General features: G+C 40.7%; 1 protein-coding gene across 1 annotated transcript in view; it reads left to right on the top strand.

The window, feature by feature from the left end:
• The window catches only part of ERC2 (ELKS/RAB6-interacting/CAST family member 2), an 865,607-nt gene that overhangs the window by 577,609 nt on the left and 272,700 nt on the right, over positions 1 to 15,298 (top strand). The window contains exon 12 of the mRNA XM_077128970.1: positions 13,114 to 13,249. Coding sequence (XP_076985085.1) covers positions 13,114 to 13,249 — 136 coding nt within the window. The remainder of the gene's footprint in view (positions 1 to 13,113; positions 13,250 to 15,298) is intronic.

Genomic DNA, 15,298 nt, shown 5'->3' on the forward strand with positions numbered 1-15,298 from the left:
GCAATAATTCAGTGGATGATCCTGGAGAGAAAAGGGTTTTGGTCAAATAAGTCCAAAAACACATCTTACCTTGTGTGTCCTTGGAGATTCACAATATACTCTACAGTATTAAATAAAGGCTATGAAAGTCCTGCAGTGTAAGAAATTTATTTATGTTTCGTCTGTGCTCTCAAAACTTGTTTTGATTCTATGCCCCTACCTGTTTTTTTTCTTTTTGGTAACCACTATTAGCATGCCCCAGAACTAGTACTGCCAAAATTCTATTTGGAAACAGCTGAGTTAGGAAAATATGTCACGTGAAACTGAAACAGGTGGTATTGCAGTGATGGGTTTTGGACGTGACTAATTTATAGAGACGATTGTGTAGGGAAGTGGTTTGTTCTGTCTTCTCATGTAATTCGGGGGAAGTGGTTTATACTCTCTTTGCTGATAATGCAGCTACTTTGTTATTCTTCATTGATTTTTGTTTTATCTACCACCCGCCACTAACTCTGCTTCATTCATTCACTTCTGTCTAAGAGTTAGAAGAGGTTTGAGTTATGGGAAGAAAAAGCGGTAAGAACAGGCATTTACTTTTACAGCATGTTGTCATGGGGATAAACACTTAGGAAAGTATAAAGATGCATAAATTACTAACCCCCTTGATGGCGGTAAATTAAGCCTTCCAGATGCCTTAGGTTACGTTGGTGGAAAAGGTTTGGAAGAGGCTTGGGGCTATGGAAAAATGAAGTCTGTTAAGTAGGTACTAGAGTAAATAGTTCCCCAAGAATGATTTGAATTTGATAATAAAAGACTGGGAAATATTTAGAAAGAATAACACAAGCAAAATTTAAAAACGGTTTAGTCATTCATATTTTAAAAAATAATTACCCTATAGCAGAGATCCTAATGAGATAAATACTCCTTTAACTTGATATTTGGTTATTTCTGTTCTGGTGAAGATTGAATTCTCATCTCTCTGCCTCTTAATCTGAACCAAATATTTAGCATTTTACCAAAGCAGACCAGTCAGGAATATAGGGGTTGCTTTGCAGTTAAGTCCTTGGCTGTCATTGCCCTTTTCTCCATGTGGTCCTCATGTCCCAGAAGACTGGAAGAAGCTGAAGGACTTGTAGCCACTTTACCACACTTATAGTGGAGGGATTCCCGGGATATTAACCTTCTCTAGGCAGGATTTTCTATGGCAGCAGTGAGAAAATGGACACTTTAAAATTAACCCACATGTGCAAAGCTGCGCTGTCCAATGTGGGAGTCTCTAATGGCTATGTAAATTCAACTAACATGAAAAATCTTAAGTATCAGCTTCCACAGTCACACTAGCTGCAGTTCAAGTGTTCAGCAATCACATGTGGCTAATGTCTACCGTACTAGCCAGCACAGAGGTAGACCATTTCCACAATCGTGCAAGTTCAGTTGGATATTATTTGTGGCAGATGCCATTCGAAGGTGGCCTCTGTGATCTCTATCCCTGGTTTTCAGGCCCTGGAATAATTCTTCCCCCTTGACTTTGGGCAGCATCTGTGACTTGCTTCCTAGCCACCCATTGCTTCTAGAATATGGCAAAGGTGGTGGGATGTCACTTTCCTGAATAGATTATGCTATATGGCAAAGGTAACCCCACGATTACTTTGCATTATGTAAGATTCTGCCTACTGGTCTTGAAGAAGTGAGCAGCCATGTTTTGAAGTGTCTTTGGAGAGGGCCACATGGCAAGGAACTCCGGGAGGCCCCTAGGACCTGAGGACAGTGTCCAGCCTCCAACCAATAGCCCACACAAAGCCAGGAACGTTCATCACTTGGCCAGAAAGAAGGAGATTCTCCCAACAAACTGAAGGAGGTTTGAATCCCATTCTTCCCCAGTTAAGACTGCCAGTGAGAAAGGTAGTTTGCATGACATCTTGATTTCAGCCTGTGGATGTAAACCTGCTGAAACCTTGACCGACTAATGGTGCAATGACTTCTACCCATAGCAGCTGTTAGGTAATACATGTGTGAGATTTTAAGCTGCTAAATTTGTGGTAATTTGTTATGCAGCAGTAGGAAACTAATATAGCATTGGTCTAAACTATCTCCTATATGATCTGTTAGGCCATACCTAAATACATCAGATTCTGGAGAGAGTATAACTTGCTTTATTGAGGCTGGTACCTTGCCTCCCTTTTAGAGAAAGAAAGATTTTAACTCTCAAAAAAGAATGTCTAGATATGAATAGTATGCTCCATTCACTTTTGTGACAAAGATCTCACAGTAATGTGTGTAATGTCATTCTTATATAGCATAATAGATATTACTATGAGCTTTGGTATCATAAAAATGATGGTTCAGATTCTGGATCCTCTACTTATTAACTATTTAACCTCTCTAAGCCTCAGTTTCTTCAACTATAAAATGGGGATAAAAACATCCTCCATGTAAGATGTTGTGTTGTCTAACTGAAATTATACCTTTACAGTGTTTAACGCAGTGCATGTAATATGACATCCAAAAGTAGAAGGTGTTTCTATTATTTAATATTTTAAAGCTGATTTATGATAGGACATAAACTCTGACACATTATTTCTGAACTGTTATTTGGAAAATCAGCACACAGGATTTTTATCTTCTTACACCACTGCTTTATTTTATGTCTGGGGTGCAACAGCCCAATTCCAGATTAGATGCAATAAAAATAGGTCTTGGTTACACGAATGCCCTTTGTGCTCCTAGGTTGCTTTGGCAAATCGCCCCAAACCTCTGGCCAGACTGTGGAATTGTTGGTTTCCTCCAACATTAGCCCCCTGGAGGTCAATTGTCACGGTTTCCATATGCTTTTATATTACCTCAAACTGTATGTACTACTGACTCTCTACCAAATTGGCCCTTATGTGCCTGTTTCTAACAGTGGAGTTGTAGGCTTTTTGAAAAATATAACACTCTACAGAATTGTGGCAGTTATATGAATGTTTTGTTTTTAAAGCATTCAAAATCCATATTTTAATTTGAAAAGAAGTAAATGATGTGCAAAGAGAAGATATGAGGTGGGAACAGTGCAGGAGTTATAATCTCATGTCTTGGCCCTGTCTGGTTTGCCCCTGTGCTCCTAGAAGTTCTGTTTTAAGCTCTGATACCTGATATTTGTTTTTGTCCTTGTCCCTTTGCTTTTTCTTTACTCTCCCTTTTTTATTTTTATTTTTTGAGCGTCTACTCTTTATTTACTTTGTCATCTCCCAAATCTTCATCTTTTATCAACCTTTTTTGTACAAGAAGAACCAAACTCATTACGATTCAATGAAGTTCCAGGGAGTAAAATACAGTACACGTTTCTGCTTGTTGAGGTAGATTCATCCAAAAACCTAATAATACGTTCAAAAAGTGCTCACGTAAGGTTAACAGGTGCAGAAAATGGAAATTAAGAGGGAAATTGCACAATAGTCTTCTTGATTTTGTGTTCTGTTTCATAGCTGGATCCTCATTTCAGTGGCTCTTGCTGCCACCATGAAGTTTGAAGCTGTTAAGTTCCCACCTTCCATTGCGCAGTCACCTGGGTGGAAAGCAAACATTCTCGGACAATTACCTCACCTTTAGCTAGTTCTCTGATCGTCGATGAAGTTGTTACTCAGGGCATCTTGTGAAGTTCCTGATGTATTCCTTGAGGTTGGTAGACTGCAAAACAGAGTCTGTATCCTAAGAATTTCCTCTTCTTCTCCCTAGAACTTTCTGGGGCAATTTGGGAGGAGAGAGCACAGGACAGTGGTGGAAAGAAACTCTGCAATATTCTCCACAGATGGTTGCCATAGCACAAGGGTGGATGGGGGTGGTCTCTGGAGCCAGACTGGCTATGAATCCCAACTCTAGCTTGTGACTTTGGGCAGTTTCCTCATCTGTAAAGGGATAATTAAATAGGGCCTACTAATTAGGATCATTGTTAGGATTGAGTTGACATATGTTAGGTGCTTAGAGACATCACATGATAACACAGAGTAAGCCGTTTCATCATTGCTGCTGTGACTGTCATTATAGCATGGTGAAGTTCTAGAACAGGGTTCAACAAATTTTGAAAGGGCAAATCTGGCCCTGCCATTTGTTCTTGTAAATATGGTTTTATTGGAACATAGCCATACCCATTCTTGTATTGTCTGTGACTGTTTTTAGGCTACAACAGCAAAGTTGCGTGTTATGAAAGAGACCATATCGCCCACAAAGGCTAAGATATTTACTGTCTGGTGCTTTATAGAAAAAAATTTGCTGACTCCTGTTTCTAGACTTTGAAAAGTCTTTCTCAGCACCATGAAGGAGAAAAGGCAATCAGTGTACTGTGAACGGTGCAGTTTTTTCTTTTTAACTGTGTATTGGATGCACATTAAATTGCAAAAGAGATATCCCTCATTTATTTTGGACTCAGCCTCTTGGATTTTCAGTTTAATTTTTCAAATGGCTTTTATAGGAATAAGAACTTTAGGTTGTTGTTGTATTCACATCAGATAATAATACTCATTTGTTTTCCTTGTCAGTCAGTTTTTTTTTTCCTTTGGATACTATTTCATTTTCATACGGGTGCATGGGTGGTTCAGCATTTTCAATCTGCTGGTGTTCCCTATACAGGATTGATTCACTATACAAGTTTTCTTTATAGAAACTGGCTTTCTGGACACAAATGTGAGAGAACAATCTTGATTCATGTAAATCCTTAGAAAGACGCATATTGCTAAATAATTTTGAGGGCATACATAAAGCATGTGGCAAAAACTAGGTGTTTTATCCTTTGACTAAAGAGAGAACAGCTTTCAGAATTAAATTCAGTCTAGCATAAATCTGTCGGTAACAAATGGGCCAAGTGTTGTGCTAGGCTATTAGAGTAGAGAGGAGAACAAGACATATGCATCCACTGTCGACAGGATACTTAGGACGAGGAAGGTATGAAATGATCAGAAGTGTGGCAAGTTCTAGAGGAGGCAAGCATAGCATGATTTTGAGTTTATAACAGGAGGGACCAGCTTTCCAGATAGACCAAGAAGGCTTCCCCAAGGATATCACCTTTCTGCTGAAACCAGAGGTATGAATATGAGTTGGCTGTGATGCAGCTGGGGGTGAAGTAGAGGGCCTAGAAAAGGAAATGGATTGTGCAGAGGCCCTAAGAGGAGTAGGACTGTCAGGGTGCAGATGGAAGGAGAGTATGGCTGGGGAGAGTGGGATAAGATAAAATGTGAGTGAGAGGCAGCTGTCAGATCTGGTCCGAGGTGTGGCAAGAAGTATGGACTTTGTCCCCAAGACAATGGGAATCCAATGAAAAGCTTTTAGTAGGAGGGAGATGTGATCCTGTTTGTGTCCCAGGGAGATTATTTCCACTGCTCTGTGGAGAATGGATTAGATGGACCAGTTGGAGCCTTGTGTCCTTGTGCAGTTTGGAGATGATGGTTGGTCTTTCTTGGCCAAGAAAGACATGACTAGAAGTCATTCCTTTATTCTGTGAACAATTTGACAGAGATGACCATCTGGTGGTGAAACAGTCAATAAGCCATTAAAGCAATAAATAAATGTATCATTACAAATTGCTCTGAGTATTATAAAGGAAATGCATGTGATTTAGTCATCAATATTTTTGGTGAGGCATGAGGAGCATTCTTGGATTTAGTGCCCAGAAAAAAACCATCTGAAGAGGTGATATTTCAGTTGAGACCTAGAGATGGAAATCAGCCTTGGGAAGATTAGAGACCACGGAGAAGAGAGGGGAGGGAGTCCCAGGAAGGGTTATACAGCATTTGGTATTGTCCTTTCATGAGAGAGAGCTGGTTTGTAGGACTGAATTCTGGATTCTGGAGTTCAGAGTGTAAGGGTGAGAATGATATAAATGAGGCTGGTGAGATGCATACATGTGTGGATTTTATTCTCTGGGAAATGGGAAACCATTGGAGAATTCTATTCCAGTCATGACCTGATTTCTGTTTCAAAAATGCTTACTCTTGCTTCTGAGTGGAGAATAGACTGGGGCAAGGGACACCAGTGGGGAGTGTAGATCTTCATGGTCAAGGCAGGAAGTGATGTTGGCTTGAGCAATTGTAGCAGCAGGGGTGATGGGCAAAAGGAGTCTGCCCACTCTGTGTGTCTATATGGACTCCTTGCTGGTGGCTCTTGGGAGGACATGGAGTCTCCATGGGACCTATGCAGTCACAATTATCTGTTGCAGGGATGCTTGCAGGGCAGGTGAGATGGCAGGGAACCCTGTTTTGGGATCACCTTGGTGAAGCTGCTGCCAACTTTGACCATAAGGGCTGGGAAGTCTAAGCATGTGGTTCAGTTTATGGTGAGATGAATGTGGAAAGTCACAACACTAATTTATAGATTGCCAATGAGAAAAATAACCATCCTGGGGCTGCCAATCTCAGGCCTAAATGACCATCCGGTGCTCTCTGGGTCCCCCCAGACACAGATGAGATGTTATAAGAAGGTGCTTGATAAACATTGAATCAGGGCCATGACTTTTAGTTGATCTATGGCCTTTAAAACTGTGTGTGGTCTGCTCATCAAGAAGAAAATCCAGTTATTAGATGCCCATGGATCAAAAATCAAGTCCTGAGGAGGGTGAAAAACAGGCCTTGCCTTTTTCCTTTACGATGGCTCTGGGTGCATGCCAATCCTCCCAAGTCCCTGGGGTGGGACCCAGATGGGAGCAACAGCTGTCACCCTGAGTTCTGTCTGCTCACCTTCCCTGGGGCCTCCTTCTATCAGCCCCAGCATCTCCTCTCTCTTGTTCATGAGGTTCCATTTATATTTAGTGGAGGGAGTTCCACTGAGAAGGCTTTGAGATTCTGCAGGGCCAGAATGAGGGAGAACATTGGAAGTCAGCACTTCAGAACCTCCCCCCAGAGTGAAAAAGCTGCATGAGAAACAAACCCTTTTCTTGCTAACACCTGCCACTGCATTACCTTAATAGTCTTCTGTGTAACCCGGGGTTGCATTCTTCTTTATAGAAAGTGCCTTTCTGGAAACATATGTAAGATCTGGAGGTTTCCCTGGCTTAAGGGAGGGGGTGGGGGGACGGAATGTTAGTGACTCTAGAAGAGGGTTTAGGACAGAGGATCAGGCTTACATTTCATTTATAAAGCGCTCTATGTGGCAGGAACTGTTTTAAGAGCCTTAGGTTTATTAAATCATTTACTATCCCCCCATTTCAATGCGATAACTTGCCCAGGGGCACATGCTTTGTAAGGGAGGCAAGGGCGATTTAGATGCAGCCAGTCCAGTAACAGATTCCTTGGTCTTAGGCACTCGACTGTACTGCCCTTCACTGCCTTGTGCAGTCATTTCATCAGGCTGAGGAATAGTCTGGCAGGATCGTCCCTCCAAGGGAGGTTTTGCCAGTGGAGCCCTCTACTGCAAGGCAGAAGGCAGAAACCTTCCTCACCACCAGGTCTCACTTCTTAAACTTGAAGATGTGCATATCCCCTCCCCTTTCAATTCATTCTTCTTTTTTATTTTTATAGTACAGTGATCAGTTCTGACTGTGTTCTGCTGCCTGGTAAATGATGTGTCAAAAAGGTGTCTGGGCTTTGTGTGCTGATTTTACAGATTAACTGAGGGTGACCTTGTCTCCGGGTCCCTGGGTAGCCCCAAATGCCACAGGAGGAGACAGGAGATGGGATACCAGGGATTAAAGGGAGGGAGGGCTGTGGGTGGGGAAGGGCGGGGCAGAGATGGAAAGTGCAGGCTTGGGCATCCTGCTGACAGGGCTTGGCCAGGACTGAAGCAGTGGGCCGCCATTAAAACTAGGGGCCAAACAGGGGGGCTGCTCTTTAGAGGCTGCCTCAAAACAGGGTCCAAGCGATCTCACTCATTCTGAAGATCCTAAGACCTTGGCTCTACTTGCTGGTTTTTGCTGGAAAGAGAGCTGGATTCAAGTAGCCACAGCAGGTCAGGCCCTTTCTCTTCCAGGAAGGAATATCATGCTCGTGACATTTAACACATTTGTACTTACTTTAAAAATATCTTTAGAAAATTTATGATAGCTTTCTAAAATTTATAGCTATACTGAAGAGCAGAATGGTATTTACAGGCTTCAAAAAATGGTATCATCTTAGTAGTTAAAAGTAAAAGCTAAGCTTTTATTATCGGAAATTCTGCATATAATGCGCATGATCAGCTGCCATTGCGTGTGTGTGGCCCAGTCTTCTTGTGCAGTCGCGCCAGGATTCCAGCTCACTTCCCTGGGCTGTTCATGACCTTCCTGCAATGCTTCCATTAAGATAATCTTTCAGGAATGCAACTCATCTTACTATGAAGGAAAACACAAATGGAAGCTAAATGTATGACAAAAAGAGCTTAATAATATGTTCCAAAAGACAATTATTTCAAGTATTTGGAATACCTGCTGTTCTGGTGTGGGGAATAAAATGCTAAATATGTGTTCACAATACTGTACATGACATGATTGCATTTGTATTGTAAGCTAAGGATGAAATAGACAGTGAACCATATCTAAGAAATTTTTTCTGTACTAACTCATCAATGCTTCACAATAAACCTCATTTTAAGCATGAACACACTTAGGCACAGAGAGGTCAAGAAACTTGCCCAAGGTCACACAGCCTAGAACGTCATGGCGCACTGATGTGAGTCCAGTCAGTCCGGCTCCAGAGTTTGTGCTACTAACCACTGTTCTGCAGCTGCTGCTGAAAGATTCATATAATCCAGAAATAGTTTTCCATGGGGAAATGTACCATTTTACATGTCCAGTTAAACATACTTCTAATAATTTATCTGAGACAAATGAAAATTTATTCCCACAAAAAGACTGGTACAAGAATATTCATTGCAACTTTATTCTCAAAAATAAAAAATTAGAAACAGCCAAAATACCCATCAATGAGGGAATAGCTAATCAAATCACAGTATATTACTGTAATGGAATACTACTCAACCACAAAATGGAGCCAACTGTCAGTATATACCACATATACCATATACCATAAAAACCTTATGCTGAGTGAAGGAAGTCAGACACAAAATAATATATACTGCATGAGTCTATCCATGTATATGAAGTTCAAGAACAAGCGAAACATATCCGTGTAGATAAAAGTTAGACTAGTAGTTGCTTCTGGGCAGGTTTGATGAAAGTTAAAACTGGAAAGGGACATGAGATTAGGTAATGTATTTGATTGGTAAAAATATTGAATTATACAGTAAAGGTATATGCATAAACACACACAGACACGTATAGTAAAATAAGAAAGTTTGCCCTTCTTCCACAAAATGATTCTCTTCCTTGGTGGTAGTCATTGTTTATAGACTGGTATGAGGTTTCCAGGAGTTTCCATTTATATGATGCATGTATATATCCAGATAGCCTTTTTTTCATTTTAGCATAAATAAGATCAGATTACATATATTCTGCTACCTGCTTTCTTTTTCAGTTAATAGGGTGTCTTGAAGTTTGTCCAAGTCAATATCTCAGTTTTGCCTTAAGTTTTTCAAGTAGTTTAGGATTCTATAATATAGAATGTACATAATTTCTTCAGCCAGGTTCCTCCTGATGGTTGATCAGGCAGTTTTCAAAATTTCACTTTGATGGTGCCATAATGAATTTGTTATGCATATATACTTGTGCACCTTTACAAGTATTTATTTACTTATTTTTGCATGGCAGGTACCGGGAGTCGAACCCAGGTCTCCAGCATGGCAGTCAAGTGGGGACTGATGGCTGCAGACTTTATTCTTAGAAATAATGAAGTTGTTACTAGGAAATTCACTGCAGTCATTGCTTCAAAAAAGTGTCTGCTGAACCACCGTGGCCTGCCCTGCAAATATTTTTGTAGGCTACTTTCTTAGAAGCAGATTTTCTTGGGCCAGAGGCATGTACACTTTAGTGGAAACTGCCAAACTGATTTCCAAAAATGCTTTGTCCGTGACACTCCTCCTGACCATATCTGGGAAGGCTGGATTACTGATGCTGTCTAAAGTATATATACTACCAACCTCTTAAGGTTTTGAGTAGATGGATAAAAATGGTATCTTCTTGTTTTTTTCAGAAATTTTAAAAAGAAGAGAAGTATAGTTTTTTTTCCTTTACATGCAAATACACACATACCCTTGGGGAAACATATGCATCTCCTGTCAAGTATAACTGTCTTTAAACTCCAAAGATTCAAAATCTTATGTATTCTCAACAGCCAGTAAGGCTATACTTTTTATTTTAATTTGACAGATTATTCTAATGAAAGCAGCATTTTTTTTTCCTCTCTGACATTCATCCTTAATATGGTAATCATCTTTACTTTGATACCTGTTGAGAAATTTAAATTTAATCCATATTTCTAAATGGTGGCTGAATTTTGAAAACCGACATGACTTGCTTTTTGAAATTGCTCTGATAAAGTACAGGCGTCAGTTTAAAAGTCAAACACTGAAAACTGACCCTACCATGTACCTCTACTTTCCACTTATCCCTTACAATTGCTTTTGCCTTTTATTTAGGCTTTTTTTTTTTTTTTTTTTTTTTTGCATTTTGAATATGTGTTTAATGGTGTTTCCTAGGAGAAACAATTCACTGAATTTTTTTTTTTCCTGAATGTGGAGCAGGCTAGTCTTTGGGAGAGCCTGGGGAGTTTGGGAGTTTGGGAAGTAGCATCAGCGACACTTTCGTTCTGAGGTGGCCTGGCAAGCAGGGCTCTGCAGTCTGTGTTCCAGGGTTCCTATCTTCCAGAGTTTATAGACCAGTGAGAGTGCTCCTGGATTGTACACATTGGTGTATTCAGTGTGGATTTACTTCTGGGGTGAAGGAAAATGTGGGGGCTGATGGCTGCAGACTTCATTTCTTGGAGATATTGAAGTTATTACTAGGAAATTCACCGTAGTCATTGCTTCAAAAAAGTGCCTGCTGTGTTTCTGCGGGGGCATTTTCTCTTCTCCAAGCCACCTGGTATTTTAAAATTTTGCGACATCTGCCTTGCTTCTCTCTCTCTCCCCTCCTAGTCCACAAACCGCAGTTTCAACCTTGCTTCCTGTCGCCTTAGGGCATCCTCTGAGGAGTCACGTGAGAGGGTTGTCCAGTAGATGAGGCTCTGCTCACCTCTTCTCTACCCCCACTCCTCCTGCCTCTGCCAGGACAATTCTGCTTTTATCTTTTGGCTTCTGTGTACGTTTTTATGGGAAGAAAGGGTTCTGCTGCTAGAAATGCATTTCTACCTGTGTAGCAATCCCACAGGGGGACGTGCACACTCTGTGTGTATCTGTTGGTATTCGCATGTATAAAGACGTCACCGTGCTCTGTGTCGATTTAATTGGCCCAAATCCTAAGCAGTACCATTCAAAACACAACTTTTTCTTTTTAAATCATTGACGTCCTACATAAGCCAGTATTTGAAGGAGTGTGTGGAGAATGCTGAAGACGAGTTTCCCTTATAGTGTCCTAATGTCAGTTCCCCATTTTTCTTAGTCAATTACTCTTAACTCACAGAGCTTAAAAAGGATATATGGATTTGGAGTTTGTTTTTTATTTTAGGGTTGAGTGAAAAATTTTTCATTTCAGTATTCCTGAAGAAAGAGTCTTTATGTGTTCAGACTGCTGCAAAGAATTTTGTGGGAGTTCTCCAAAGATGCAAATTATGTTTGCAGTAGTAATCTGTTTTAGATGTCACTGCCATTCAGAAAAAAAATGTAATTGATTCTATTTAATGCTGCATTTCAAAGTAATAAATTTGAATATTGTTATCCAAAGTAATTAAATGTATTTCTTTATAAAAATATCTTCTAATTAAATGATCTCCCCAGTCAGGCCACCCTCCTGTCCCATCACTGAGCACTGGCCTTGTTTCTTAGGGAACTGGAAAGTGTCTGTCCTGGGTTAGTATGAGCTTTGGAGTGACTCTATCCTTGTTCAATCAGGAAGCAAGAAGTCAGGATACTCAGCAAGCTTGTTTGGGTATTTGGGGCCGGGGAGGGGACGAGAAGCAACTGGTAACAGCAATGCCTGGGAGAGGGTAGAGAGATGAGAAAGGTCCCACGCAAGACTGCCCTACACCCCTCCTCTCTCTGGAATTGCTGCTTCGAAGCCCTTTCTGCTGCCCTCCTCACTCCTCCTATGTTTGATTAGATGTAAAACAGCTGCTGTGGATGTGGCTGCCTAAATTTGTAGAATGTTTTTCTGAATGCTGTTGGAGAAATAGTCTGCCTCAGGCCTGTAACTCCCGGGAATTTTTCCTTCCAGTCCCTCCTCAATCCTTAGAGTTCTCCCTACTTGATCATGTTATGATACAGCTCTTGGATGTCCTTTGGATTCATTTACAACTTTTACTTCATGTGTTGGGGTTTTTTTAAAATTAGGATTAGCCAAAGTGTTATTCTGTTTGACCTGAGTGATGACAATGTACTTGATTGGAGCCTTGTGATTGTTATTTCTAAATCAAAGGTAATGGATCATGTTCTCAGAATAAGAACATGATCCAAAAGAATAACAACAATTAGAATAACAACCACTTAGAGGAAATGAAATGCCCCACCAAGGACCCTAGTGTACTGTGTGCCTTTGCAGTCCTCTCTCCTACCATCCCTCCCCTCCCTCACCCCTGCCAGCCTCACTGCCACTTCCCAGTTCCTTTAAGGACCCAGAATTATACACACTCTTCTCGCCCTGGGCAGCGCCACCACCCATCTATCTGTTGACTTTCCCGAGTCTGGGACGTGGTCTCATCTGCCGTCCCTAACTGCAGCATCTCATGTCGTCGCCTCACCCACCACTTGTGCTTACATATGCATTGGCATTCTAACTGCATCCTGCTTGTTTCTTTAACATTAGGAGACCTTACTTGTATTTATTGAATAGTCACCTTGCTACTTGTTTGTCTTCCCCAGTAAACTATGCTCTGTGAGTAAAAAGGAAATTGCATGTAGTTGTAAGTTTTGAGTTTGGAGAATTAACCTCATTTCTTTGACATCAAATGCATACATTGATAATAAAATAAGATGTTAATACTTTCCCACAAAGTGGGTGCCTAATACATATTTGTGATTGAATGAATGACATATCCTAAGGGCCCTACTTTTCCTAATACCATATTGAGATACAATATGCTTAATACTTCTTGAATCTATTGTGATAACATACGATGAATTTAACCGAGCCGTGCCAACTTTTCCCAGGCATATGAAGGATCAGAATAAGAAAGTGGCCAACCTCAAACACAACCAGCAGTTGGAAAAGAAGAAGAACGCACAGTTACTGGAAGAAGTCCGCAGGCGAGAAGACAGCATGGCGGACAACCCGCAGCATTTGCAGGTGAGTCCCAGCGCCTCCTTCCCATCTCTGAACTGGAGATCAACTCTCTCTGAAATGTAGCCACTGCTGTGGGGAAGTATGCACAGAAATGGCGGGCTTGCCTCTACTCTGTGTTCAGTGCTAACACTGTACTCCCAGGAATCCAACAGGCCTTTGTGAAAATGGAGCATCATTTTCAAAGTGGTGCCCTAGAAAAGCAGCCCATGCTGGAGGCTAGTAACCCTGCAGAGTCTCTTGGATCTTTTTCTTTATCCGAAAAGGCAAGGACTGTGTCTATATGGTTGGTAAAAAACTTAAAACATATTCATGTCTTCCTTCTGGATTTATATCTAATTTGCCCTGGAGTTATACAAGGGAAATGTGTGTGTTTTTAGAAAAGGCTGCTTTAAGCTGATCACAGGCAGTTTACAAAACTTGGTTTGTTTTGTTCAGTGCTCTGAGCCTCAGAGACAGGTCATTATTCTGTCTTTTCCGTGGGATACGGTTATCTTTCAGTGGACAACCCTATCTCAAAAACCAACCAACGGACTGCAAACACCAATTTTTCCTCATTAACCAGTCCTAATTTTTGAGGAATGAGTTCTCCCCATGTGCTCAATAAAACATTCAAGCTAAAATAGGGCATTTCTTTGAAGTTCTTTTATTTATTCCAGTGTGCCTTTAAACAGAACAGCTCAAGTTCTGCTTGGCCAGAGTTCATGTTAAATTTTGCTTATTAATTAGTGTCTTTCTCCAGTTATATATTAGGTTTCCTCCTTGGAGATAGAAGAAGTTAGATCATTGTAGCATGTACTATAGTTTATTTTTTAATGGAGCTAAAAAGAAATAAAGAATTATTCTGGAGTAGGAAATATAAGGAAATGCTTTACAGAGAACATGACACCTGGAAGGGACTCAGTCAAATTAGTTTCTTTTTATTCTTTGTCTCACCAATGCTTTAATGATGTAACTCAAGCCCACTTCACATCGATGCTTGATTTTAGTATTTACCTGTGTAGTTCAGTGTTAGTTGTAGGGCCACCTTAGCATGGACCAGTAGCTTATTTGAGTCAACAGCTTCCTCAATGCTTGTGGCAGATCACATCGTGGGAGGCTGGGACTTCTGTGAGTCTCAGTTTCTCCATTTGTCAATATGAGATAATAGATCTTAGTCTAAAGACTGAGATAATAATAAACTTCGCTCAACGTTTTAATACTTTATATTCTCATTTATTCCTTCCCCGGATTTTGGTGATTTAGGCATTATCATATACATTTTACTGATCAGAAAATTTATTAAATGACGTCCTAATAGAGAGTGGAGATAAGTCTTCCAGCCTTTAAGGAACTACTGTAGAAGAATGGTAGTAGGTACCATTTATTGAACATTTCAACGTTTTGAAATAGCGCACTATTATGTACTTTATATTAGCTATGATCTCATGTAATTCTCATGACAGCCAGGTTGGTTGGGACTCTTAGCTGCAAATGAGAAGAACAGAACTTAGTCTGAATGAAGCAAAACATGAATTGGTTGATTCAATTAACTGAAAAGTACAGGGGTGGACTTCAGACCTTACTGAATTCACATGTTCAAACAATGACATCAGGAATCTGTCTCCAGTTCTCAGGTCTGTTTGACTCTTTGTTGTTTGATTCTCAAGAAGGTTCCCCACAGGGAGTGGTGACCTGGCCATCAGCAGCCAGTTTCTTATGTTCTACAAGTGGCAGATACCTTAGGGGGAGGAGAATGGTCCCTTTTTAGTAGTTCTAGCCAAAGTTCAAGGGCTGATAGAATGCATAGATTGGCCAAGCCAGGGTCATGTGATTGTCCCCAGAGAAATGGGGGTAGGAGTTGGCTTCACCCAAATCACATGGACTGAGAATGGGGGTAGGTGTCCTCCCACAACAAAGACATTAGATCTGTCATTGGAAGGAGTGGTAGGTAGGTAAAACCACATTCACTACAGCCATCAGATGGGTTAAGTTAACTATTATTATCACATTTGATATATTAGAAGAAACAGGCTCAGAGGGGTTAAACAACTTGTCCAAGGTCACTTAGCTAAT

This window comes from Tamandua tetradactyla, chromosome 15, assembly GCF_023851605.1.
Source record: "Tamandua tetradactyla isolate mTamTet1 chromosome 15, mTamTet1.pri, whole genome shotgun sequence".
NCBI classification, from domain to species: domain Eukaryota; kingdom Metazoa; phylum Chordata; class Mammalia; order Pilosa; family Myrmecophagidae; genus Tamandua; species Tamandua tetradactyla.